The sequence below is a fragment of the Oryx dammah genome, unplaced genomic scaffold (genome assembly GCF_014754425.2).
Source record: "Oryx dammah isolate SB20612 unplaced genomic scaffold, SCBI_Odam_1.1 HiC_scaffold_25, whole genome shotgun sequence".
In the NCBI taxonomy this organism is placed as follows: Eukaryota; Metazoa; Chordata; class Mammalia; order Artiodactyla; family Bovidae; genus Oryx; species Oryx dammah.
The window spans coordinates 24,327,882-24,352,924 of NW_024070209.1; the positions used below are offsets into that span (position 1 = coordinate 24,327,882).

The 25,043-nt window shown below is 36.4% G+C and overlaps 1 protein-coding gene across 6 annotated transcripts in view; it reads left to right on the forward strand.

The window, feature by feature from the left end:
- EML4 (EMAP like 4) overlaps window positions 1-25,043 on the forward strand; it is a 145,548-nt gene that overhangs the window by 50,232 nt on the left and 70,273 nt on the right. For 3 of the 6 annotated variants that reach the window (XM_040224552.1, XM_040224553.1, XM_040224555.1), the window contains exons 1-2: window positions 1,430-1,837; window positions 11,628-11,810. In XM_040224552.1, coding sequence (XP_040080486.1) covers window positions 1,771-1,837; window positions 11,628-11,810 — 250 coding nt within the window. In that variant the 5' untranslated portion in view covers window positions 1,430-1,770. Of the gene's footprint in view, window positions 1-1,429; window positions 1,838-11,627; window positions 11,811-25,043 lie in introns of those variants that run through there. The other 3 variants (XM_040224554.1, XM_040224556.1, XM_040224558.1) reach the window with 1 other exon arrangement.

Below are 25,043 nucleotides of genomic sequence, written 5' to 3' on the forward strand. Positions count from 1 at the left end.
CTTTTTGTTATGTATCGGTTACAAAGCACTAGGTTGCAGAAGTTCTTGACAATTCTGTAATCTTAGGAGTCTGTGAGCAGTCGTTTAATAGGGCTACATTTGTTATAAAGAAGAGTAGTTAAGACCTAAATTATAAAACTGCAGTCTTACATTTGTCTGTTGACTGAAGAGAGACATAATAAAGTGCAATCTGCGTCAGAGCTTCTCACCAATCAATAGCAAGAATTTGAACTCTGTCCTAGTCTGTGCCTGGCACTGCATTTCCTTTGTATCATTCTATTTCCCTTCTGTCTGCTTTTAGTCACTCTACATGGTCTCGCCTAAATGTCCTTTGTTTCAAACACATTGCACACCTCCCAGCCCACTTAATTCCTGTTAATCTTCCAAGGAGCTCCTCCTGTATTTTGATGACTCTATACCAGGTAGTAATCTATAGAAAAGTATTTTCCCAAGTCTCACTTGAGGAAACACTCTTGGCGGTTCCTACTTTCTTCTGTAAGGGCTTTTGTAAATATTAATCTAGATCATTTTGCTTCATTCCTCTTTTATCAGCTTTGCTTTTAGTTTATCCTATGTCAGTCTCTGTAGCATAGCTCTTAATATTCCGTTTAGTTTAGGTTTTATCTGTTTCACAGTATTTTGTGTGTGTGTTGATAGTAGCCCTGTTATTTCTGTTTTTCTTTGGCTTGGTTTAAATTTGCTTTTCTCAATTATAAATAAAAGTTTAAAAGCAACAAATTGAAGAGATAATCCATCAGTAGTTTTGTTTTGACACCTAACTCCATGAATTTGTTCTTTAACTAGCTTTAAAAGTAGTTATCAAAAGAATAAATACATATTGTATTCATTAACTTTCACCTGCTTTTACATACTTTTGTGAGACTAAAGACACTTGTATTATTGTAAGCATATGTAGTTTAAAATTGACCAGAAGTAAATTATTATAGGTTGCTTATTCATGCAATTGTATTATTTTAAAATAATTTGGAAAATTAGTGAATTAAGAAAAATGACTTCTCATTGTTAATCGAATTCATTATCTTACTCTAGTGAAATGGTTGTAATAAATCAGCCAACTTAGTCTTAACACTTAAGCTTTTTAAATTAATGAAGTGACCATTCTTTCAGTTTCTTTACAGTTCATGTGGATTTCATTTTATTTTAAACAAAGGCAAAAGGAAATGTGGCTTGCCACTTTGCACACACATTGTTTATTTCCTAGTAGAGAAAAATACTCATTTGAAGGGCTTTAATTCTGTTAATCATAGAAACTAATATGTTTTATGTTTCAGTTTCAGAAGGCAGAGTTTTGTATTCATTACTCTTAACCAACTGAAAGATGATCAGAGAAGTAGTGCCTGAGGACAACCAAATAACTGTAGTGAATATTCATGGGTTCATTAATTCATGTGTTTCTGCGTGCGCCTGGAATTTAGCCACTCCCGAAAGCAGCCTTAGTTTCTGTGTCTTTACCCTCCTTTTGCCTGCGCGCTGTTTGCTCTCCTTCAGTTCTTTGTCTCTATAAATAAGTAGAAGACTTTTCTTTAGATAAGAGAGCAAAGGGGCAAGAAAAGAACTGTCTTAAGAAGTTTTTATTTGTGCCAGCATAGAAGTGCTTTGTGGTAGGCCATCTGGACCGGGAGGATTTCCTCAGAATGTAAAGTATGTCGTGAGATTTAGAGAGCTGGGATTTGCTCTGGAACTATCTGGGAAGGCAGCAGGAAACGTGGACAGAACTGGTTTATATTTCTTGTAACGTAGGTGGCAAGAATGGAAGACAGCCTGCCTAGTCTCGCTTCAGTATGTGCTTCCTCTACACTTTCAAACTTCTGCGCTGGTAATGTATCTTTCCTTTTCTGAGAGACATGTGTCACAAACTTTACTACTTGTGACAAAAGAAATCTGAGGATGTGGGAATGAATTTAGGCCTCTTCCTTCCCCCCTCCCCCCTCCCCCTAGCTTCCTTTAAATATATGTGTCAGTAATAGCATAAATATTTGGTTACCTACTTTTATAAATGACTATTGTACCCCCTTTAAGAGGATATTTTCCTGTTGTGAGGGCAGAATAGGCTTTGTTCAGCTTGTTTTCCCTATCCCCACAAAAGGTGGTCATTACATTGTGAGGGAAAAAATAAAAACAGCTTTTACTGGAAAAATAGTGTTTTGGTTTTTTTTTTTAAAGCATGTCTCTTAAAAATAGGAAATGAGAATTGTGTAATTAAGCTTGACTTTTGCTTCTATGAAGTCTAACCAAAAAACATCAAAAGCAGAATTATCTGATTGTGAATGAATCCTAGTGATGGAAGTAAAGTCCTTCCCTGGGACTAGCCTTCATGCTCAGAGCGCTGTGGCAAAAAATGGTTTTATATTTTCTTTTATTTTAACACAATTCCTTTTATAATTTATACTACTAGGGGGATTTTTTTGGAAGAATATCTTATAAGAAAAACATGAGTTCTTTAAAATAGAAAATATAGATCAATATTATTTGTGTTACTCAGTTGAAGACAGATACTCTTTATTTTCATATATTATTACTAGCTGGACACGACTGAGCAACTGAACTGAACTGGAGGTAATTAATATTGTCATTTACTAAAATAAAATATCCAAACTTTAACAGTGGCTTGTTTAATTAAAACTTCTTTCAGAGAAAAATTTGACTTCTAGCAGTAAAATATTAAGAGAAATAGGAAACATTAATTCCTGCATAAATACATGTTCATATGAGCTCTGCTTTTATTAGTATATTTTCTTATGGTTTATTTCCAAAGTAAATAGTGGCTGTTGTAGAATTGATAGTGCATAACTTTTTGATAAAATACTTATTGCCTTTAAAAGACAATATTTGAAGATAACCATTTCCATTTTAGGAAAAAAAAACATTTATTTTGCTAAATGCCTTCTGATGGGAATTTACTAATGTGACAAATCAGTTGTGATTTTGTTTTGTTTTTTGAAGAAATGATATTTAAAGGCATCCAGTTTTCCTTTGGATGTATTATATTGATTTTTGTGTCTCTCATTAACCTGAGAATATTTCTTTTAAACGTCATGAGACATACTTTTACAAAAATGTTTTTATTCACTGTGCATAAAAATCTACACATTAACCAAATTTGTATTCAAAATTTGGGTGCATTACTAATTAGGTTTACATCACAGCCTAAATTAGCTTTGCTTTTCTTTACTGAGAAAATAGTTTTATGTTTTGTTCATGAAGAATATTTCACAGAAAAGTCATATAAAATAAGAATATAAGGGAGCATAATCTTCTAAAATCCTACTTGCCAGACATACCTCCAGTCTCTGTACAACTGTATGTGTATGTATGCTTGTGGATATACAGTTCTGTATGGATATAACTACACTATAAATGTTGCCTGCAATTTTTTCCCTCTTTTATAGTATGTTGTTATACCTACTAACCTTTCTAGTTTATGGTTTTAAATATATACCATCCTTTTTAAGAGCTCCATGAGGTACCGTAGTACAGACGTTTATTTAATTAGTTCACCATTAGTAGTGATTTAGCCTGGTGCCTTCACTATTTTTTTTTTTAAACTATAAACAGTGCATGGTGGAATATGATTTCTCATGGTTTTTCACCATATTACCTCTTCTGATCTTCATCACTACCATTCTACTCATTAACGTCTGACCGGTGTCTTATAGAAATGGTTTTTAATTTTTTTAATATTTGTTCTTTGGTTGGTATTGTATCTCATATCATATACCTTTTTGAAACAGACTTTTTTCCCCCCAGAATTCATAGGTAACAACTAATCTTAGTTCATACCATTAGGCCTCAAAACAATCATTAAACCCACAGGTTTAGTTGCTTTTATGATACAAAACTTCAGGGTTTTGGAAGTGAAACTCCATTTATATCTGTTTGGGGATTTAATTTGAAAAACTGGTTTCATTGTTCTAAAACAAAATGAGTAAATTAATTATGTAGTCTAGTCATTCGCATTCCCCTTCCTCTCTCAGAAAAGTCACTAACCTCCACCTCAAAAAAGTCTAACTCAGTGTGTTTTAATTGTCTTTATGACACAGATATTCTATTATCTGTGGACACCTTCCTTCCTATCCCCTGCTCTACACTATCAGAAGTAACTATTGTCATAAGTTTTGTATATATCATTCCCTTGCTTTAAGGGTTTATTCTAAACAATATATCACTTTCGTATTTTTTAACTTTATTATATAAAGTCCAACTTGCTTTTTACACTCATTGTTATATTCCTAAGATTTATACATGATGTTTCATGTAGCCATTTTTTACCATTTACTATTATTCTGTTGGATGTTTGTATCACAGTTTGTTTATACATTTTACAGCTAATGATTGTTTCCAGTTTGTTGCTGTTGTGAACTTTGCTGTTATGGACATTATTGAACATTTCTGTTGGTGTGCGTATGCACAAGCAGAGATTCGCCTGAAAGGCCACCTGTTTTAGTTAAAAAAAAAAAAGTTTTATTGGAACATAGCTACACCCAATCATTTACGTATTTATGGCTGTTTTTGTGTTACAAAGGTAGGTTTGAGTAGTTATTATAGAGATTATGTGGTCTGAAAGCCTAGAATATTTATAGTATCTGGCCCTCACAGAAAAAGATTGCCAGCCCTGCTGTAGGTCAGGGTCTGTACACCAGGAGTCTTCAATTGCTGGGTCATGAGATGTGTGCATCTTCATTTTTGCCAGATGAGGCCAAAGTTGTATTTTGTTGTTGTTTGTTTTTTAGCTGAAAGTCTTGAGACAGTTTACTGCCTGCTGGTAATATATGAGAATTCATATTGCTCTTTATCCTAGGGAATACTTGATACACTTCATATTGTCACGCTTTAAGTTTTTTGCCCATTTGGTTTTAATTTTTTCCTTTTCAAGATTATAAATGAGGTGCTTGAGCCTCATTTCATGCGTTCATTGGCCATTTATGTTTCCTTTACCATGAGGTGTTTAGTCAAGGGTTTTGCAAACAGTTTTTCTATAGGACTGTTTGTCTTACCAATTTGTAGGAATTCTTTATTCAGGATCCTAATCCTTTATCACTTATAAAAGTTAGAACTATCTTTTCCTCATTTGTGAATAGCTTTTTCTCTTTGTGTCCTTTAGTGAACATGTGTTCAGAAAGCTAATGTAGTTTCAGTATGTACTTTAATGGATAGTGCTTACTCTATCTTGTTTAGGAACCTCCTTTCTACTTGCAGGATATGAAGATATTCTCTATTATTTTTCTAAAGGTTTTAATGATTTTGCCTTTAATTCTTTAACCTGCTTGGATTTGATTTTCATGTGTGGTGAGGAGAGGGACTTCAATATACTGAATTTTAATGAATTTGTGAATTTTGATTTAACTTGGGAAGTTCCGCCATTATTGCTTCATGTGTTTTTTTTTTTTTTTTTCATCTAGAATCTTTTTCTCCTTTTCCTGTGGGACTCCAGTGATACAAACATTAGGCCTGAAGCTGTGTCCATTTTCTTCCTCTATGTTAAAATTGTAAGCATCATATATATATATAATGTATGTGCTTACACATACATTATAGGTAACACTAAGTGCAAAGAAAGAAGCAGAAAAGGTACGAAGAAAGATTACAAGTTTGAAAATGTAGTACTTTAAATTATTTAATTAGAAACAGAATAGCTTCCAGGGCATTATTTTATCACAGTCCTTGCAGCACAAAGTAATTAATATTTTAAGTGAAAACTGAGTCATCTAGAAATGGCTACATTATAAATATATGCCCTTATTAGGAAAACAGGAAAGTTGAGTGTACCATTTTAGAAAGATTTACATAAAATCATTAACATTCAAAAGATGCTAGAATGTATAGGCATGCCTCGTTCTGGTATGACACTGGCTTGCCAACTTTTAGATATTTAGAATAGAATACCATATATTTGTCTTGGCCAAGGTAACACGTATTTCTTGACAGTTCAGAAGACAGGTTAACTGTGATTCACTGTAGTAAAAGCATAATAAGCAGTTAACCATTGTAATTTTAAAACTGAAATATTGGATATTAACGTTTACCTCGCACTTCTAATAAGAGACTAACTTATGCCAATAGTACATTAGACTTACGGAAAAGAGGTTTATGGACCATCTTTCTCTTTTCTTTCTTTGCCCTTAATGAGTTTACAAACCCTTGGGAATTTATTTGTAGTTCATATTTTAACCCTCAAGGCTAGAAACTGTTAATACTTCGAAAGGAGCAAAGAAATAGGAGACTACCATAGTAAAAGGAAAAGGAATTAGCGTACTTGGATTAAGAAGGGTGAGTGGAATATGCCTCTGGAAATGGATATATTCTGTTTACTGAACAGGTATATTCTTTAAAAATTCATTGTGAATGTGCATGTGGTACATTAGAGATTGAAAGAAAAAATAAGAACAAACTTTTGAAAATGTAAAGAGGAAGAGTGATGGGTTTTTTGGAGTCATCTGAGGAAGAAGCTCTAACCCCAGTTTGCTGTGTGCCCAGGAGTAACTCTCCAAATTTCATAGTCTTAGTGTGTGTGTGTGTGTGCGCATGCGTGCATGTGCACACGCGTGCTCACTCAGCCATGTGTGTGTGTGCGCACATGTGCGCACGCGTGCTCACTCAGCCGTGTCCGTTACTTATCTATAAAATGGCAAGAGGAACTGTTGATCTTTAAGATAGTCTCTGTTCTAGCTTTTGTAATCAGTGAGTGCAAATTTAAGTTCATTGCCTTATGCTCTGGTATGTTCATTTATAAATTGGAATACTGTGCCTAGAGGAAACTTGCTTTAAGAAATCAAATTTCGGAAGCAGTATATTTTAGCTTAACTATAAGTTTAAATAACATTGTTACTGTGAAATTCAAATAATGTAGAAATACTAAAAAGCAAAAATTTCCCTTTATCTTGTCCTTACCTCATTCTCCTAGTCAGAAGTAACCCAATTACCAGATTGATGTGTATTCTCCTAGATTTTCCCTGTTGTGCATTATAAGTAAGTTAAGTCGCTCAGTCGTGTCCGACTCTTTGCGACCCCATGGACTGTAGCCCACCAGGCTCCTCCATCCATGGGATTCTCCAGGCAAGAGTACTGGAGTGGGTTGCATATACATATGTAAATATGAAATTTTTTGTTTACTTTTTAGAAGTATGTTTTGGTGCGTGTGTGTGTGTTTCAATAAATTATTCAGTACATGTTATTCCCCAATTTGCTTACTCCACTTGAGTTGTCTTGTGGGGCTTTCAAATTTCTAGTTTATATCCCTGTCTTATTATTTTTATGTTATTTATTTATTTATTTTAAAAATCATTTTATTTATTTTTGGCTGCACTGGGTCGTCTTTGCTGTGTGGGGGCTTTCTCTGGTTGCAGCAAGCAGGGGCTTCTCTTCGTTGCGGTGCACAGGCTTCTCATTGCAGTGGCTTCTCTTGTTGTGGAGCACAGGCTCTAGGTGCTTGAGCTTCAGCAGTTGTGGCACACAGGCTTAGTTGCTCTGTGGCATGTGGAATCTTCCTGGATCAGGGATCGAACCCATGTCCCCTGCACTGGCAGGTGGATTCTTATCCACTGCGCCACTAGAGAAGTCCACCTGTTTTACTATTTTTAATTGCATAGCTTTCTATGATGTGAATGTGTTATCATAGCTTATTTACCCCATCCAGGGACTTCAGATCATTTCCAGCTTTGTAGCAATAATAAAAACAGTGTAATAAAGAACCTCCCCAGACAGAATAGTAACTTATTGAACCCTTGGTGTATGGCAGTGCTGTACATTATTTCATTTAATAATCTCAAACTGGAGATAAGTACTATCATGAAAAATTTCATGAAGAAGCCAGTCAGAGCTGGTGAGTCGTAAACAGATTTATTCATGCAGTGTAACACCAGAATTTATGCACAGTTCAACCACAGCTTTTATTGCTCCTGAAAAGGTGAAAAAGGCCAAAATATCAGGAAGATGTTACAGGGTTTTAAGGCTGTGAGGAACCATAGAGATCAACTCCTGTGCAGCTCTGCATCTCTGTTGCTGCTGCTGCCTTGTCTTGAGTGACCCTATAATTGATCATCCAAACTGGGAAACTTTAGAGAGAAAGAAGGAGTGTTATGATAATATTTTTACTGAGATAGCAGACATGTTTGTCCTGGGCAAATCGAGATGCATGAACACCATACCCCTAGCCTAGACCACCTTCACCTTTCACACGGGTTACTGCATTAGCCTCATGTTTGGTCTCCATATGTTTATGCTTATCCTGTTCCAATCCATTTTCTCGCAGCAGCCAGAATAACCTTTTTAGAACAGAAATCTGCTCATATCACTTCATAGTTTAAACCCTGTTTGGCTTTGTGAAAGAACATATTTATTCGATCCTCCCATGATTATTAAGATGCAACATGAAAGTAAAGTGCACTTAAAACTGTGAGTCAAGTCCTCTGTTTGAATCTCATATATCAAGACTAGTTTGGTGACCTTGGGCAAGCTATTTCTCAAGCTGTTTCCTCAAGTATAAAATACAGATAGGGAGAGGAGGTAATAAATATGAAAGGTTCTGTATAAATCCAGGACGTTGTTAATAGTTAACATTATGCTTGTAATGTCCTTTGAAAAATTGTCCTGTGTCTTATCACAGTATCTAGCAGGTCGTGGTAGGATTTTTACAAGCTGAACCACCATTCATGTGACTGTCCAAGTTTCACAAAATAAAAACCTTAGTCTTTTTTTTTTTTTAAATCAAAGTCTATAAAAGTTAAAGTAATTTACCAGAAGTAAAAGCTAGTTACCATGTTGGTACTAGAACCCAAGAGACTATACCTTTGGCATTATAGTCTGGTAATCTTTCCACTAGGCTTTGCTGCCTTCCCAAAAGAATTAAAAGATTATGTGTTTATAAAAATCACATAAATATTTTACCTGTGATTATAACTTTGATACATAACCCATCTCCTGTAATTTGAGAAAAGTTTAGAAAGGCGTATCTGTATCATTTCCTGACTTAATCAGGACTTTTGGCTTATAGGTGGTGGCTTGTTGAAAGAGAGTTTGTCGGGTTACATAGATAATCTGAAAGAAATATTAGAGTAACTCAGAATTGATGGTCCACGCTTCAGAGACTAGAACTGGAACTTAGGGCAGACAAGACTTTTTATCATCGACAGCCCTAGATCTGTATGTCCTTAGAGTTGACAAACCAAGAACGATGGGCTATACCTCCCTCCCTCCCTCCCTCCCTCTGCTCTCTCTCTCTTTCAAATTTGGGAGGACTCCTTTTGGCCTAACCCATACCCATAACCATTTCTATGGTAGTATTTGGTTGAACCTTATGAAATTACCAATGGACATATTTTAACCATCAAAAAAAGCCACTTCATATACATCACCTTAGTAGTAGTGCATGGTGTTAGAGGAGAAAATGAGGCATCAGATCCACAGCCCTAATGGAACCTCAAAAACCAGTAGAGTTCCGCAAAAGAGCTGTTTCTCTCCTACCAGAAGAAGGAAAATGGGAAAGTATTCTAGACACACTAATGTTAATATGATGATAACCATAGTGTGACCCATGGAGGATGGGTCAGTTATAATACAGCTAGTGTATGGTGTGCATGCTCAGCTATGTCTGACTCTTTGCAACCCCATGGACTGTACCCCGCCAGACTTCTCTGTCCATGGAATTTTCCAGGCAAGAATACTGGAGTAGACTGCCATTTCCTACTCCAGGGGAATCCTCCTGACCCAGAGATCAAACCCATGTCTCCCGTATTACCAGGCAGATTCTTTACCATTGAGCCACCTGGGAAGCCCAGAATTCAGCTAGAATTCTGGAAATGAAAAAGACTTCAAATATAAAAATTTCTAAAATGAGAAGCTGAATTTTTCTTTCCTTAAGCCTCTCAAAGTTTGACAGATCTGCCTTTTATGTAATACATGGGCCTAAAGCTCTCAAATTTTACCTTTTGTACTTTGCTGTTGTATGTTAAACATTTATTGAATATCAGACACGTCCTGGATACCTTCCACAAAACAATCATTTAAAGACAAACTGAGGCTCAAAGAGATAAAATAACTTGCCTGAGATTGCACAACTTATTAATTACAGAACTAGAATTCAAAGTCTAAATTGAAGATAAAACCCACCTTTTCCTTTCATTGCAGTACTTCTCGAAGATTGTCATTGGAATACCTCTAAAGACAGAAGAGAGTACATATGTGTGCCTGAGATGTCTGTAGGCACATAAGATTTTAAATGAGTGTGTTTGCTGCTCTGTAATAAATGGTGATAACTTTGGTTTTTAAGTGCTGGCGGTTTTGTTGCTGCCGTTTCTCAGTTAATACATGGCTGTGCTGGGTCTTTGTTGCTGCACGGGCTTTTCTCTAGTTGTGGCAAGTGAGGGCTATTCTCCAGTTGTGTGCAGGCTTCTCACTGTGGTGGCTTCTCTTGTTGCAGAGCACAGGCTGTAGGGCACGCGGACTTCAGGAGCTCTGGCACGTGGGCTCAGTAGTTGTGGCTCATGGGCTCTAGACCACAGGCTCGGTAGTTGTGGCACAAAGGCTTAGTTCCTCCATGACGTGGGGTCTTCCTGAATCAGGAATTGAACCAGTGTCTCCTGCATTGGTAGGTGGATTCTTTATCACTGAGCCACCAGGGAAGCCCCCGTTGTTGCTGTTTTTAACTCAGACTTTGAGTTAAATTGTCTGCGTAAGATGTCTGGCACATTATCTCAGTATGAGAAAAATGGCACACTGTGGCTTAGCGTGTGCTGGAACTAGAGAATGGCTCACCCAGTGTATATCACTCAGGTCAAACCAATCAGCTGTGAGAACCTCATTTCTTCCATGACTTTTTCTGGTTATAGTGAATTACCCATTAGCAATTGATCTTTTATACATTTGGATTCAGATTGACCCAACAAGTAGTATACTGTAAAGTTACACAGCTCTGAAAGTAGTTTGTAATTGCTGTATTACAGCTGAACATTATATTTTTGTTGTTGTTGTTACATACCTAAGGGAGATATTAGCTATATGCTTTATAGAAACTATACCTTTTTTTTTTTTTTTTAAGAGTTTGAGCAGCACTGGAAAGAGCCACAAAAAGTATGTTACTAATTACGTAGCAGTGCTTGGGGGAGGAGGTGGGAGCATAATAATAAAGACAGAAGTAAAGAATGCTTTCTGGTCTTTGATGCTGAAGGTGAGAGGTTCCCAATTTGATACAAAAAGCAAAACTGAAGTGATTTGAACTCCTTATTTTCATAGATAATTATGATAATGATATAACAAGTAAAAAGGATGCTTTGAATAGTTTGCAGTTAGCAACTTTCCAGATGTCTACAAAGTGGTATATTTAGGGAACATTTTGGTGAAAAAGTTATTAAGGTGATGGTATAATAAACAAAAAACTCGACCATGAGAAAATTTTCATAGTTTTAATTACACGCCAGCTATATTAACTTTTCTGTTTTAGATTAGTTCAAGTAGCTATGAAAATCTTTACAGAAGTTAATCTATGTAAAAATTATTTTCAGTTTTTCTCATCTTTTATAAGAATTATCTGGTATACATTTTCTTATACATCATTAAATTGTTTCTTAAGCAGTTTACTTTAAAAAATATTCCATATTTTCTTATTTTTATAGATGATAGTATTTCTGCTGCAAGTACTTCTGATGTTCAGGATCGCCTCTCAGCCCTGGAGTTACGAGTTCAACAGCAAGAAGATGAAATCACAGTGCTAAAGGCAGCTTTGGCTGATGTTTTGAGGCGTCTTGCCATCTCTGAAGATCATGTAGCCTCGGTGAAAAAATCAGTCCCAAGTAAAGGTAATTTAAGTGTGTTGTAAAGTAGGGAGAATTTTGCTTTTCACAACATTTTCTTTGAAATAATATATTAAATGTATTTTATCAATGACATTAAGATTGGGAATATAAAACAATAGTTTCTCTTTGGGGTTACATATGACTAGAGTTTATTTTCCATTTCCTTTTTCTTTATTCCCAAGAAATTCTGAAAGTTTATTTTAAATTGGGAATTTTTGTGTAACGTGACTAATTGTACTTACTGGCTTTTGTATCATAGTGTTTGTGTGAATTTAGTGTCTTTCAACTGCATAACAAATTTACTTAGAGCACAAACAGAATCATCTGTTTCCCATAGACTTCACATTGTATGTTGAATATAGCAGATAGGCACTCATCCTGTTAAAATGAACCTTCTTATCATTACAGAAATGATTTACACTATTATAGTTCATATAGCTTCATGCTAAGCCTTCTGTGGTCATTAGTCAGCAAAGTCTTGAAAAATTTAATTTAAACTCTGAAATTTATTGCCAACCCCAGTTCAATGGAAATTTCAACTTCCAGACTTTGGGAATTTTCAGAGGTTGAAATAAACAGTTATCAGGACCTCGTTGCTCTGAGTTTGGAGCAGATATCATGTGCCCTTTCTCTTCTTCCAGCCACCCAGAAGGAATTTTAAATTCTTTCACATAATCGAACAATCAAACACATCATTTCAAATGTCTCACTGACTTCTTGGTAGAGTAGATGGACTTGTTGCAAGAAGGGGGAGCTCTTCCAGGGCCCGAAAGTGGGCTCTTGTCTAACACTCAGAAATGAATTGTCTGAGGAGACCCACATGCTGACAAAGCAAGAGGTTTTATTGGGAAAGGGCACCCTGCCAGAGAACAGTCGTGTAAGGGAACCCAGAAGAACTGCTCTTCCACATGGCTCACAGTCTTGAGTTTTATGGTGGTGGGATTAGTTCCGGATTGTCTTTAGCCAGTCATTTGACTCAGAGTCCTTCCTGGACTTGTTCAGCCAAGATGGATGCCATCGAGAAGGATTCTGGGAGGTAGTTGGACGTGCAGTGTCACTTTTTAACCTTTCCTGAACTCTCCTTGTTGGTGGTGGCTTATTAGTTCCGTGTTCCTTACCAGGACCACCTGTGGTAAAACAGCTCATGCAAATGGTTACTATGGTGCCTGGCCAGGGTGGGCGGTTTCAGTCCGTGTGCTTCCCCTAATAGACATAGGCATAATTATCCCCATTTGGCAACAGAGAAAGAAAAGATTGATCACCTTACCTCTCCTGTAATATGTCAATGCAAATGATTAATCAGACAAGTCTTACATAGCTCCTAGATTTTTAGTAAGTGATTAGTTAACTAGAATGTGAGGAGCAGATTTGGAAGGAAGATTATGAATTCAGTTTCTGAATGTTGAATTTGAGGTACATATGGTGTATAGATAGATATATATTGATAGTGCTCATGCTAGTCTTGACTAGCAATAAAAATTTGGGAATGTTCAGCTTATGGATGAACATTTCTATGTTGAAGTCATAGAAAGAGGAGGTAAAGAAGAAAGTAGCTCAGGATAGTTTTTTGGGGAGCTCCAGTATTTCAGCATAGCAAAGAAAGTGATTCATGTTGCCAGCTGCTACAAAGAGGTCAAGTAGAACAAGGACTGAGAGGTGACGGTTGGATTTGATATTTCTGAGAATGTTAGAAAACCTCTCCAAAAGAAATTTTAATAGAGTGATAGGATTACAAATCTAATTGCACTATTTGAGAAACAAGAATTGAAGAGAATTGTGGAATCAAGAGCTGCAGCTATAGCCAGCTACTCTTTTCAAAAAAATTTGCCTGAGAAGGGAAGACGGTAGTCACTAGAAGGATGCTAAATCAAAGGCCAGCTTTAATTTTATTTTTTTAAGATGTTATAGACTTGAGCAGAAAAATATGTCGAGACCAGAAAGGCAGCAGAGAGGAAGATGATGTTGGTGGGGGAGGGGTAGTGGTAATTGTGGCAGGTTTCCTGGGAGTTTGAGAAAGGATGTTAAAGGCAGATTAAGAGCTGTTAGTGTTAGATGGAGTAAAGACTACTGCTGAGATAAGCTGGGAAGAGATAAAATTCAGTGGAGATTGATTCACAGTTGTCAGTGCTGGAAGTTTCATCCCTTATCACTTTCTCCTCAGGAGAGAGTCACTCAGCTGTGGACTGGAACCCACCAGGCTCCTCTGTCCGTGGGGTTTTCCAGGCAAGAATATTGGAGTGGGTTGCCATTTCCTTCTTGTGAAGTCCTTTAAGAAACTAAGACAGCTTCTGGGTGGTGGACTGAAAAAAGGGAGTAAATGTTTGGGATGGTTAGAGAGTAGAGAATGGAAGTCCACAGAAAGAAGTGCTCAGGGACCCTGGCATGAAACTTCAAGGGAGAGGCATTCATTCTGCCTGGTTTTCTGATTTACATTCTTATACCTCCCACCCTCCAGCACTCCAGGGCTTTGTGTAAAGAGTTAGATAGCATGCCATTAATACATTTGTCTTACTAACCACCATTAGATAAATATGTCAGTGGTATGGGTAAGGGGCCCATGTTTGACAAAAGACTTGAGTGAAGCCACTCTGGTTGTTATAAGTGGGTTTTTTATTTTCTGAGAACCAACTTTGAGGACTGTCAAGATCACGCCAGGGGAAAAAAATTTTATTTGGTTATAAATTGATTTTTGTAAGAGGATTCTGGAGTATTAATTTACAGGAAAGGTAAAACTGTGCATAATGAGAGAAGAACAAGTTTCTCTTCTATACTGGATATGTGTATCCTCAGCTCCTGGCTCTATATTAAATCCTGTAAGAGAAAGTGACATAGTATTTGGTCATTACCCACAGCATTTTTAAAAACTTATTTTATATAGTTAGTATTAGCCTACAATCTCTAAAAAATTTTATTATGCTAAAACAATGATACATTTTAATCCTGTTTTGAGGAAAAATTAAAGTGTGTTCTCCCATTGTCTATTTACTAAGGTATTTTAGTAAAGAAAAATTTATAGAGAAATTTAAAGAAAGAAATAAAGACTGCTCTTTTTTAAATTTGGCATGTAGATGATATTTTATATGACACATAAGTTACTTAGCATCTACTTGTTTCAGTTTCATGAAATACAAATACAATAGCTGTAGTCCCTATCCCCAGAAATATATTTTTGTAAATGGTCCTTTTCTAACTGTCCTTCATTATTTCTTTGTATCTAAATTGAATTTAGGATCAGCTTTGCTACAGGCTCTTCAGTGGAGATTTATCCAGTTCTGGAACCATCTGCAGTTTCTACATTGGAACTTTTCCTTCCACATAGTACTGATTATTATTTCTTATTAATAACTTTATTAACTAGAGAGATAATAAGTTCCTTTCCATTAATTCTACATCTTAAGTTTACTTTGACTGCCATTCTTATAATATGCTGATATGGTTTACTTTTTGAAATGGAGTCCACTAGTGAATATTCTTTAAGTTACTTTGTTACCTTAAACACAGACTTTGAGTTGCTGGCTATAGAATGGATTGATGGGGGAGGATTGATTATATAATAATTTGGGGAAATATTAAGAAATGAGCATAATTCATTAAAAATTTATTACCATTTCCCATTAGTGAAAAAATTTGCCTGACCATTTGTTTTCTAATATTGATACTAAAACATCAAGAGAAATACATAAAGTTTTGTTAATTTTATTTGCAATTCTGAGCAACTTTATCTCGAAATTTATATATATTATAGTATAGAAAGTAATTGACAAATATTAACTGAATTTTTGCTGTTGTCATTTGTATATAACCTTAAAAAGATCAACTATCAGTTTTGACATAAAACAATTAATTTATTAATACTATAAATATTTGAAATAAACAAAGTGTTTTCTAACAAATGCAAAAAAATTTTGAAAAAGCAGTGAAATTATTTTGCAGGGATTTTGTATTTTTTCTTTCATTAAAAAGTAAATGATTTGAAATTAATGTTATATGTCAATTATACTGCAATTAAAAAAAAAAACAGTGAAATCATTCCTGATACTACAGTACAGCTTTATACGTGAAAATTTTTAGTCCCTTGCAAAATGAGGATTTGTAGTGTTCACTTTCACACAAATTACTGCAGGACAGTAATCATTACCATCTTCTTAAGATATTTAGAACTTCTAGAGGACTTTTCTTTAGAGGTAAGAGTAAACTGCAATAGATAAGTAGGTAATAAGATTTTATGAAGTTATGATCAGAAGTATAGGTCAACTTCCTTATTGTTGAAGACAACTTTACATACTTTTGCTAGATGGTGGTGATATGGAAACATGACTTGGCTGCAGGTATGGCTAAAACTACATGTGTATGCTCATGGTTTAATGACATTCTCTGCCACTTCATAGTAATATTGCCATTCAGTTAATGCCAGAATCAGAAACACACCTAACTAGTCATTTCAATATTTTTAGTTCTGTTCTTTTAGTTTGTCCTCTCCAGTATGCCAGCAGTATTAAAAGCTAAACCTCATTTTTTCTTGAACATATTATGTCAGACACTTCACTGAGGTAGAAAGTTTTCCCAATAGTTTTTAAGGTGGCCAGTCATTTAAATTTCTCATATACCTTCTCTTCTGTTGGAGAATTCTTTCCTTTTGACGACATATGGTCATAATATATACACCAGTTGCAGCTGAATCCTTGCCAAAAAAAAAAAAAAAAAAATTACCTGTACTTTGGAGCAAAAGAGAAGGCCCAGGGAACACTCTGGCAGTTTTAACTGCCAGGAAGACAAATTATGTCACAGCTGGTGCCTGGGAAATCCATTAAGACCTCTTGGGGTGACCAAATGAATGTAATTTGAGAATATAGCCCAGTGGCAATATGTGAAGACAAGCTGTTAGTACACAATGGTATAGAAGCTCATGAGTCAAATTATCTAAAGGTGGGAAACCGTCATTTTAAACCAGGAAACTGCTGGTAAATCAGAAAAATCAAGCATTATGACTGCTGCTTGAGAAATGAGAGAACCCAGAGGCAAAATAGAAATTTAGGGGATGTCAGTTCTCTAAAAAAAGCATTCCTAATTATGCAGAATCTAGGATAGTATACAGGCACAGATCTATATCATTTGGCTTTTACTATAAATACATTTGGGAGAAGACAGAGATGATGGTCATGAGTTTGATGAAAATGTTGTTAATAAGTAAATTCCTTTAATCAGGTTAGGAGGAGTGAATTTCCTTGGTGGGGCCCTTGAGCTAAAATGATTCATAATTGTGGTAGGGGATGGGAGAGTATCTTATTATTTTGACAACACATCAAAGACTTCTAAGCTGCTCTTTGTATGTGAAAATAAACGGGTGGATATTGCCTCAGACAAGACAGCAATTACCATTTACAGAGCTCCATTTCTCCATGAGAGTCAAATACTCTTTGGTCGTTTCTACTCAGAACACCCTTTAGAAAATTAATGGCCAAGAGTTAAGACTAAAGTATACCTTCCTGTGAGACAAGATAAAAGGGGAAAAGTACAGATAAAATTCCAAATGGAAGAGATAAAATTTGATAAAGTACATGTAGTCCTCAATCTTTTTAAAGAATGAAACAAAGTTTAATTGACAAATTGAAAAAGGTGGCAGGGAGCTTGAAAGTGTGAAGAGAGTGGAAGAGATGAGTGTGAATTAAAAGTTTCATCATAGACCATCTTTACTTTTTTCCTGATCAAAAATTTTCTCATCCTTTAGGGCCTCAAATGAATTCCTGAAAATGATCTATTTTTGGTATCTTTTTGGAGTTGTTTAAAAATTTTATTATGTGGTTCTGTTGGTATATATATATATATTTGTTGCTCCTGCGAGATTATAAACTATTTGGAGGCAGGGACAGTTTCTTACATAACTAGCCTTGGGGTGACTCAAGATAGATGCAAGAATAAGAGAATGTTACAGATGAGGGTAGCAAGATGCATTTCAGATTTGCAGCACTTGCAACAGTCCCTAGTGAGAGTTTAGTGAAATTCATTAGTATTTAGGAACTGTTAGGCTAAAGTGTCAGAAAGATCATCTGCTTAGGTTTGTCATCAAGAAATAAATGATGATTAGCATCCTTATGTCACAATAAAGTAAAATAAAGTATAAAATTTATTCATTCTCCTTCAACCCTGGCATTATGATGGTTAAAACTGAAACTAATTAAAACTGAATTAGTACCTTCTTGGTTTATAGGCTTTTAGCCTAATTTCTCTTATTTGAACTGGATTTCTGCTCAGAAATAGGACTACTTTTGTACCTTTGGTTACTAGAGGTCACTGTTGGTTCCATTCTTCCAGTCTTGCAGGCTAATCTTTGAGAGGCTTGTGGCTCAGACTTTATAATGTCCAAGCCTTGGGGGAAGGGGTGTGTGTGTGTGTGTGTGTGTGTGTGTGTATATATATATATATATATATTTAAACATACGTGTGTGTGTGTAGCTAATGATGCATTTTAGTCATAAATTTGTGTAACTGCAATCATTTTTATACTCCTTTCTTCCAGTTAGGTTCCTAATATTTTAAATTTTAAAGAATACATTTTAGACTCCTCAGCCAAAAAACAGGCCTTCACCCACAGTTCTTTTTGTTTTTTTTTTTTTTTGCCTCTGCTTTACATAACTCATTGCCTCTACTGTGGGAGATCATTCACCCTTTTATCCAAATACTAAAGATTCCTGGCACTAAGAGTTACTTGAAATTAAACTGTAGGATGGGCAGTGACCATGAAAATCTTTTGGTCTCTTCTTGCTACTTAACGTAAGTATCTGGGGACCTTGATGATTTAGTAATATTCTCTGCTTAGAATTTTCTTTTCCCCTACTCCCATCTGGTAAATTCCTATCTGTTACCCTGATATAGCTCAAAATGTCACTCTCCATAAGACAGAATTACTTCTTTCCACTTATTACCTAACCATTACTTCTCCCTGAACTTTATCTTGATTTCATTCTCTCATATAATCTTGAGCAAGTTAATAATCTCTCTAGGCCTCAGTTATTTCATCAGCAAAACTGGAACGATAATAGTATACCCTTTTTAGGATTATAATGAAGATTAAAGGACATAATAATTATAAAACACTTCGGATAACAATATTTAGCAAGTGCTTGATAATTAATATTAATACTCTTCTCTGCCATTTACTGTATTGTATCTCTTTCCTTCATCTTTTCAATGCACCAATTACTATTTTAGGTGCTGGAGATTAAAAAATTTTAAAAAGACACTGACTTTGCTTCTACAGGGCCTTAGGTGAAGTGAGAAGATAGCTAAGTCAATAATTATGAAACTGTATGTATTGATATTAAAAAGTTAAATTTAGGGTATTGTGGGAGCACCTGATGCTGAGGCTAAAACTCCTTTGGCCACCTCATGTGAAGAGCTGACTCATTGGAAAAGACCCTGATGCTGGGAGGGCTTGGGGGCAGGAGGAGAAGGGGACGACAGAGGATGAGATGGCTGGATGGCATCACCGACTCCATGGACGTGAGTCTGAGTGAACTCCGGGAGTTGGTGATGGACAGGGAGGCCTGGCGGGCTGCGATTCATGGGGTCGCAAAGAGTCAGACACGACTGAGCGACTAAACTGACTAAACTGGGAGCATTTAACTGGAGTCAAAGATTGCTTGCAGAAGGTGACATCAGCATTCACCTTCCTTTACGATCTTAACATCCACCTACTGGTACCATTTCCCAAATTGTTAATCTATATTCTAGACTTGAGCAGTTAAGAATTACCTACTTACTAGATTGTTGTGCTTCTCTGTCCCTCAAAATTCATAAATGTAAAATGTTCCCAAGCTGAAATCATTATCTTTTAAGAACTAAATATTTCTTACAACTTCCTTTTCCTTTCCATTTATGCTGCCTAGCTCTTATTTCAGGTCCACATCATGCTATGCTTAGACCAGTGCCCTGAAATCTACTCTTCATACAGCCAGCTAGGATGAACTAAGTATTTTTTTCAGTTTAATAGAGATCTTTGATGGTCTCTATTTCCTACAGATAAAATCTCCATAATCTAGCTCCTCCTTACCTCTACCATCTGGACTTTACCATCTGGACTCTGCTTTTCCTTGTCCTACATTCTCACCACATAAAAAGCTTTTTTTCTATCCCACCCCCATGCTATGCCCACTTACATACCCCACTTTACCTTCTTTCTGTTCCTTTACACACACTGGGAAAAGATCCATGTATCTTATCACCTTACATTTACCTGGCTACCTCTTACTTATTCTTTAAGGCTGTTCTGCATTTTTTTCTAGGAAGCCTTTCTTGGGTTCTGTCTCTCTAATCATCCTTACAGAATTGTGTGTCTTCTCTCTGAGCTTGTATGATACTCTGTTCATATCATTTTGTTGCTGTACTTACTTTATGTTTTCAGTGCTAGTGTGATTTTCTTGGAGAATTTTAATTCCCTGATGCTCGTGGCTCCCTTATATTCTCTTGTAAACACAAGGCTAGGATAATAATAGTCCTTGAGTAAATATTTGATGGGTAAATGGATAATGAATATATGTAAATGTAGGCAAGCAGAGGTGACTAGTGTGTTACAGAGAGAAGGATCATCCAGGAGTAAAGTACAGAGGAGTAAAAAGTACTTAGTTTGGAAGTTTAAAATAAACAGAAGTATGAGGTGTGAAGTTGGGAGTGTCAAAAATGAGCTTCAACTGGTGAAGAGAGCCCATAGTGAAAGATTTTCTTAGGCCTTGCTAAGGAATTTAGTTTTTATCCTGAGGACACTGGAGAGCCATTAAAGGATTTTAAATTAAGTCATGAGAGGTAGATTTACACTAATCCATTAATTCTAAGATGGCTGTATTTCTTGCCTTTTAACATCTCTGGAATTGCAATGTATCTTACTATTGATTGTGTCTTACAGTTCTTATAAGCAGCATTTCTTTCTGGTGCTGTTCATGATAATGGTATATATTACAATTGATGGCATGTTAAATTCAAAGATACATAGCATGTTTTAGAAAGATTTCTGACACAGTGTACAGGATGTTTTAAGAACAAGGTCATAACAGTGCTAGAAGGGAGAATAGAGATAAACTGATCATAATCCAGAAGAGAAATCTGAGGCAGTAGTGGTGAAGAATGCATTCATTTAGTCATTTAGATATGAAGTGTTTTCTAGGATTCAAGCAGAATGCTAAGCATGGTGATACAGACAAGAATCACACAACAAGTAAGAGTTCCAGCTAGAGTTGCTGCTGCTGCTGCTAAGTCACTTCAGTCGTGTCCGACTCTGTGCAACCCCATAGACAGCAGCCCACAGGCTCCCCCGTCCCTGGGATTCTCCATGCAAGAATACTGGAGTGGGTTGCCATTTCTTTCTCCAATGCATGAAAGTGAAAAGTGAAAATGAAGTCGCTCAGTCGGGTCCGACCCTCAATGGCCCCATAGACTGCACCTTCCAGGGTCCTCCATCCATGGGATTTTCCAGGCAAGAGTACTGGAGTGGGGTGCCATTGCCTTCTCCTAAACTAAAGAGAGTATCCCATTTATACTAACTGAGAGAATGTGTTTGTTTTTCTTTTGGAGATAATTGCTAGTTTGGTGTGTATGAAATACAAAGTCTTCTTTCTCCTTGAGGTAAAAGAACGTGAAGTAGCTTTTCTCTGTTTACATATTAGTATGAGAAGTTCTAAAATAATTTAAAACAAAATTCAGGGGGCTTCCCTGGTGGTCCCGTGGTTAAGACTTATGACACAGGGGATATGGGTTCAATCTCTGGTTGGAGAGAGAAAATCTCACGTGCCTTGGGGTCAAAAAAAAAAACTCCAAAAAACATAAAACAGAAGCAATATTGTAACAAATTCAATAGACTTTAAAAAAGACAAAATTTAAAAATAAGTATTGATTAGTGGCCTATCTCACTGCTGCACTCCAGTTTTTCAGAAAGAGAACATTAATGTGTAATTCCTTCCTGAAAGAGTTAATATCATGTGTATATTGGCAGGATTCTGATAAAGATGTTAAAATGATTTGTACTTCTGTCTGTGGTGTAGCTCCAAAACTTCTCCAGTGTTTTTAATTTTGTTCTTATTCACTCACGCTTATACAATCAACCAGATTCAATGAGAGTTCAGGTTAGGCTAAAGATTTGTCATTTTCAACATAGAGTACTTGATAATTTTCAGTCATATAGTATGTTTTCTGAGACCTACCATCTTATTCATATCAGCATCTTCATTTTTAAATTGTTATTACTCTTTATACTTTGTAACTGACTTAGTATTTGGATATCTTTATAGAAAGTGAAAGAAAGTGCAGTTGCTCAGTCGTGTCCAACTCTTTGCGACCCCATGGACTGTAGCCTATCAGGCTCCTCCATCCATGGGATTTTCCAGGCAAGAGTGCTGAAGTCAATTGCCATTTCTTTCTCCAGGGGATCTTCCTGACCCAGGAATCAAACCCGGGTCTCCCGCATTGCAGGCAGACGCTTTACTGTCTGAGCCACCAGGGAAGCCCTGAGCTCCTTTATAGTGCCACGATACCTTTAGAGTGAATAATAAAAATGAAGCCGTTATAGTAACATATATACCTCACAATGGCCAATACGTCATAATATATCTCATCTTTTTGAAGTAAGTATCTAGGAAGTAAGTATCTAGGATACTTAGTTTGGAAGTATCTAGGATACTTACTTCAAAGGCAACAAGAGAGCCTTCTGAGACTGATCAAAACTGTAAGGTATAACACTGCCATCTAATCATGTTGCGATGAATGGTAATTTCACAAGATACCTTGAAAGTATTTGAAGAATTGAACAGTAAACTGTAGTACTTTGAAACATTGATGATATGTTGATTTTTTTTAACATTTTTTATCATAAAATACATAGCATAAAATTTACTGCTTTAACCATTTTTAGGTATACAGTTCAGTGGCATTAATTACATTCACATTGGTTGTGTAACCATCACCACCATCCATCTCTTATCTTCCCAAACTGAAGCTGTGCATCCATCTACTCCTTTCCTTGTCCCCCATTCCCATTTTTTCTTTTTTTCTAGAAACTACCATTTTGTTTTCTATTTATATGAATTTAACTCCTCCAGGTATCTAGTATAATTGAAATACGACAGTTGCCCTTCTTATCTGGCCTATTTCACTTTGAATAATGTCTTCAAGGTTCATCCATGTTATAACATGTTTTACAGTTTCATTTCTTTATTAGGCTAACTAATATCCCATTTTATATACATATATACCATTCATTTATCAATGGGCATTTGGGTCTGTTCAGTTCAGTCACTCAGTCCTGTCCCACTCTGCGAACCTATGGCCTTCCTGTCCATCACCAACTCCCATAGTTTTTCAAACTCATGTCCATTGAGTCGGTGATGCCATCCAACCCTCTCATCCTCTGTTGTCCCCTTCTCCTCCTGCCTTCAATCTTTCCCAGCATCAGGGTCTTTTCAAATGAGTCAGTTCTTCACATCAGGTGGCCAAAGTGTTTCTACTTTCAGCTTCAGCATCAGTCCTTCCAATGAATATCCAGGACTAATTTCCTTTAGGATGGATTGATTGGATCATGCAGTCCAAGGGACTCTCAAGAGTCTTCTCCAACACCACAGTTCAAAAGCATCAATTCTTTGGTGCTCAGCTTTCTTTATAATCCAACTCTCACATCCATACATGACTACTGGAAAAACCATAGCCTTGACTAGACAGACCTTTGTTGGCAAAGTAATGTCTCTGCTTTTCAATATGCTGTCTAGGTTGGTCATAGCTTTTCTTGCAAGGAGCAAGCATCTTTTAATTTCATGGCTGCAGTCACCATCTGCAGTGATTTTGGTGCCCCAAAAAATAAAGTCTGCCACTGTTTCCCCATCTATTTCCCATGAAGTGATGGTACCAGATGCCATGATCTTCATTTTCTGAGTGTTGAGCTTTAAGCCAACTTTTCCACTCTCCTCTTTCTCCTCTTTCACTTTCAATAACAGGCTTTTTAGGTCTTCTTCACTTTCTGCCATAAGGGTGGTGTCATCTGCATATCTGAGGTTATTGATATTTCTCCCAGCAGTCTTGATTCCAGCTTGTGCTTCCTGGGAACCCCCATCCAGCCCAGCGTTTCTCATGATGTACTCTGCATAGAAGTTAAATAAGCAGGGTGACAATATACAGCCTTGACGTACTCCTTTCCCCATTTGGAACCAGTCTGTTGTTCCATGTCCAGTTCTAACTGTTGCTTCCTGACCTCTGCATACAGATTTCTCAAGAGGCAGGTCAGCTGGTCTGGTATTCCCATCTCTTTCTGAATTTTCCAGAGTTTGTTGTGGTCCACACAGTCAAAGGCTTTGGCATAGTCAATAAAGCAGAAGCAGATGTTTTTCTGGAACTCTTGCTTTTTCTATGATCCAGCAGATGTTGGCAATTTGATCTCTGGTTCCTCTGCCTTTTCTAAATACAGCTTGAACATCTGGAAGTTCACAGTTCACGTACTGTTGAAACCTGGCTTATAGAATTTTGAGCATTACCTTTTGGCTATGTGGATAATGCTGCTATGAATGTGGGTATACAGATATCTGCCTGACTTCCTGCTTTCAATTTTTGGGGCTGTATATACCTGGAATTGGAATTGCCAGATCATTTGGTCCTTTCATGTTTAATTTTTTGAGAAACAGCCAGTAATATTTTGTACTCCAGGGCTGTGTGTGTGTGTGCGCATGGGCACGCATGGTGTGCTGTTTTACATTTCTATATGTAATATAGAGGAATATGTAAAATAGGAGGAACACATTGGGGTTTCAGTTTCTGCGTGTATGTAGAGAGCACTGTGAACAATTTGCATCATATATTCTTACTGAAGAGCAGTCAGAGATCTTGAATAGATAGTTCTCCAAAGATATACAGAGGGCCAGCAAACCCAGTAAAAGATTCTTGGTATTAGGGAAATGCAAATCAAACCATGATGAGATAGCACTGAATTCCAAGAGATGGCTACAGTTGGGGAAAAAAACCCTGAAAATAACAAGTGTTGGCATGGATGTGAAATTGGAACCCTCATACATTGTTGGTAACATTATAAAGCAGTGCAGCTGCTGGGATTGGGGGTTCCTCAATAAGTTAAACATAATGCTGTGACCCAGCAATCCAACTCCTAGTTATCTACCCAAAATAATTAAAAACATGTTCAAATGAAAACTTGTGTACAGATGTTTAAGGCAGCACTATTTACAGTAGCAAAGAGAGAAAACAACCCAGATA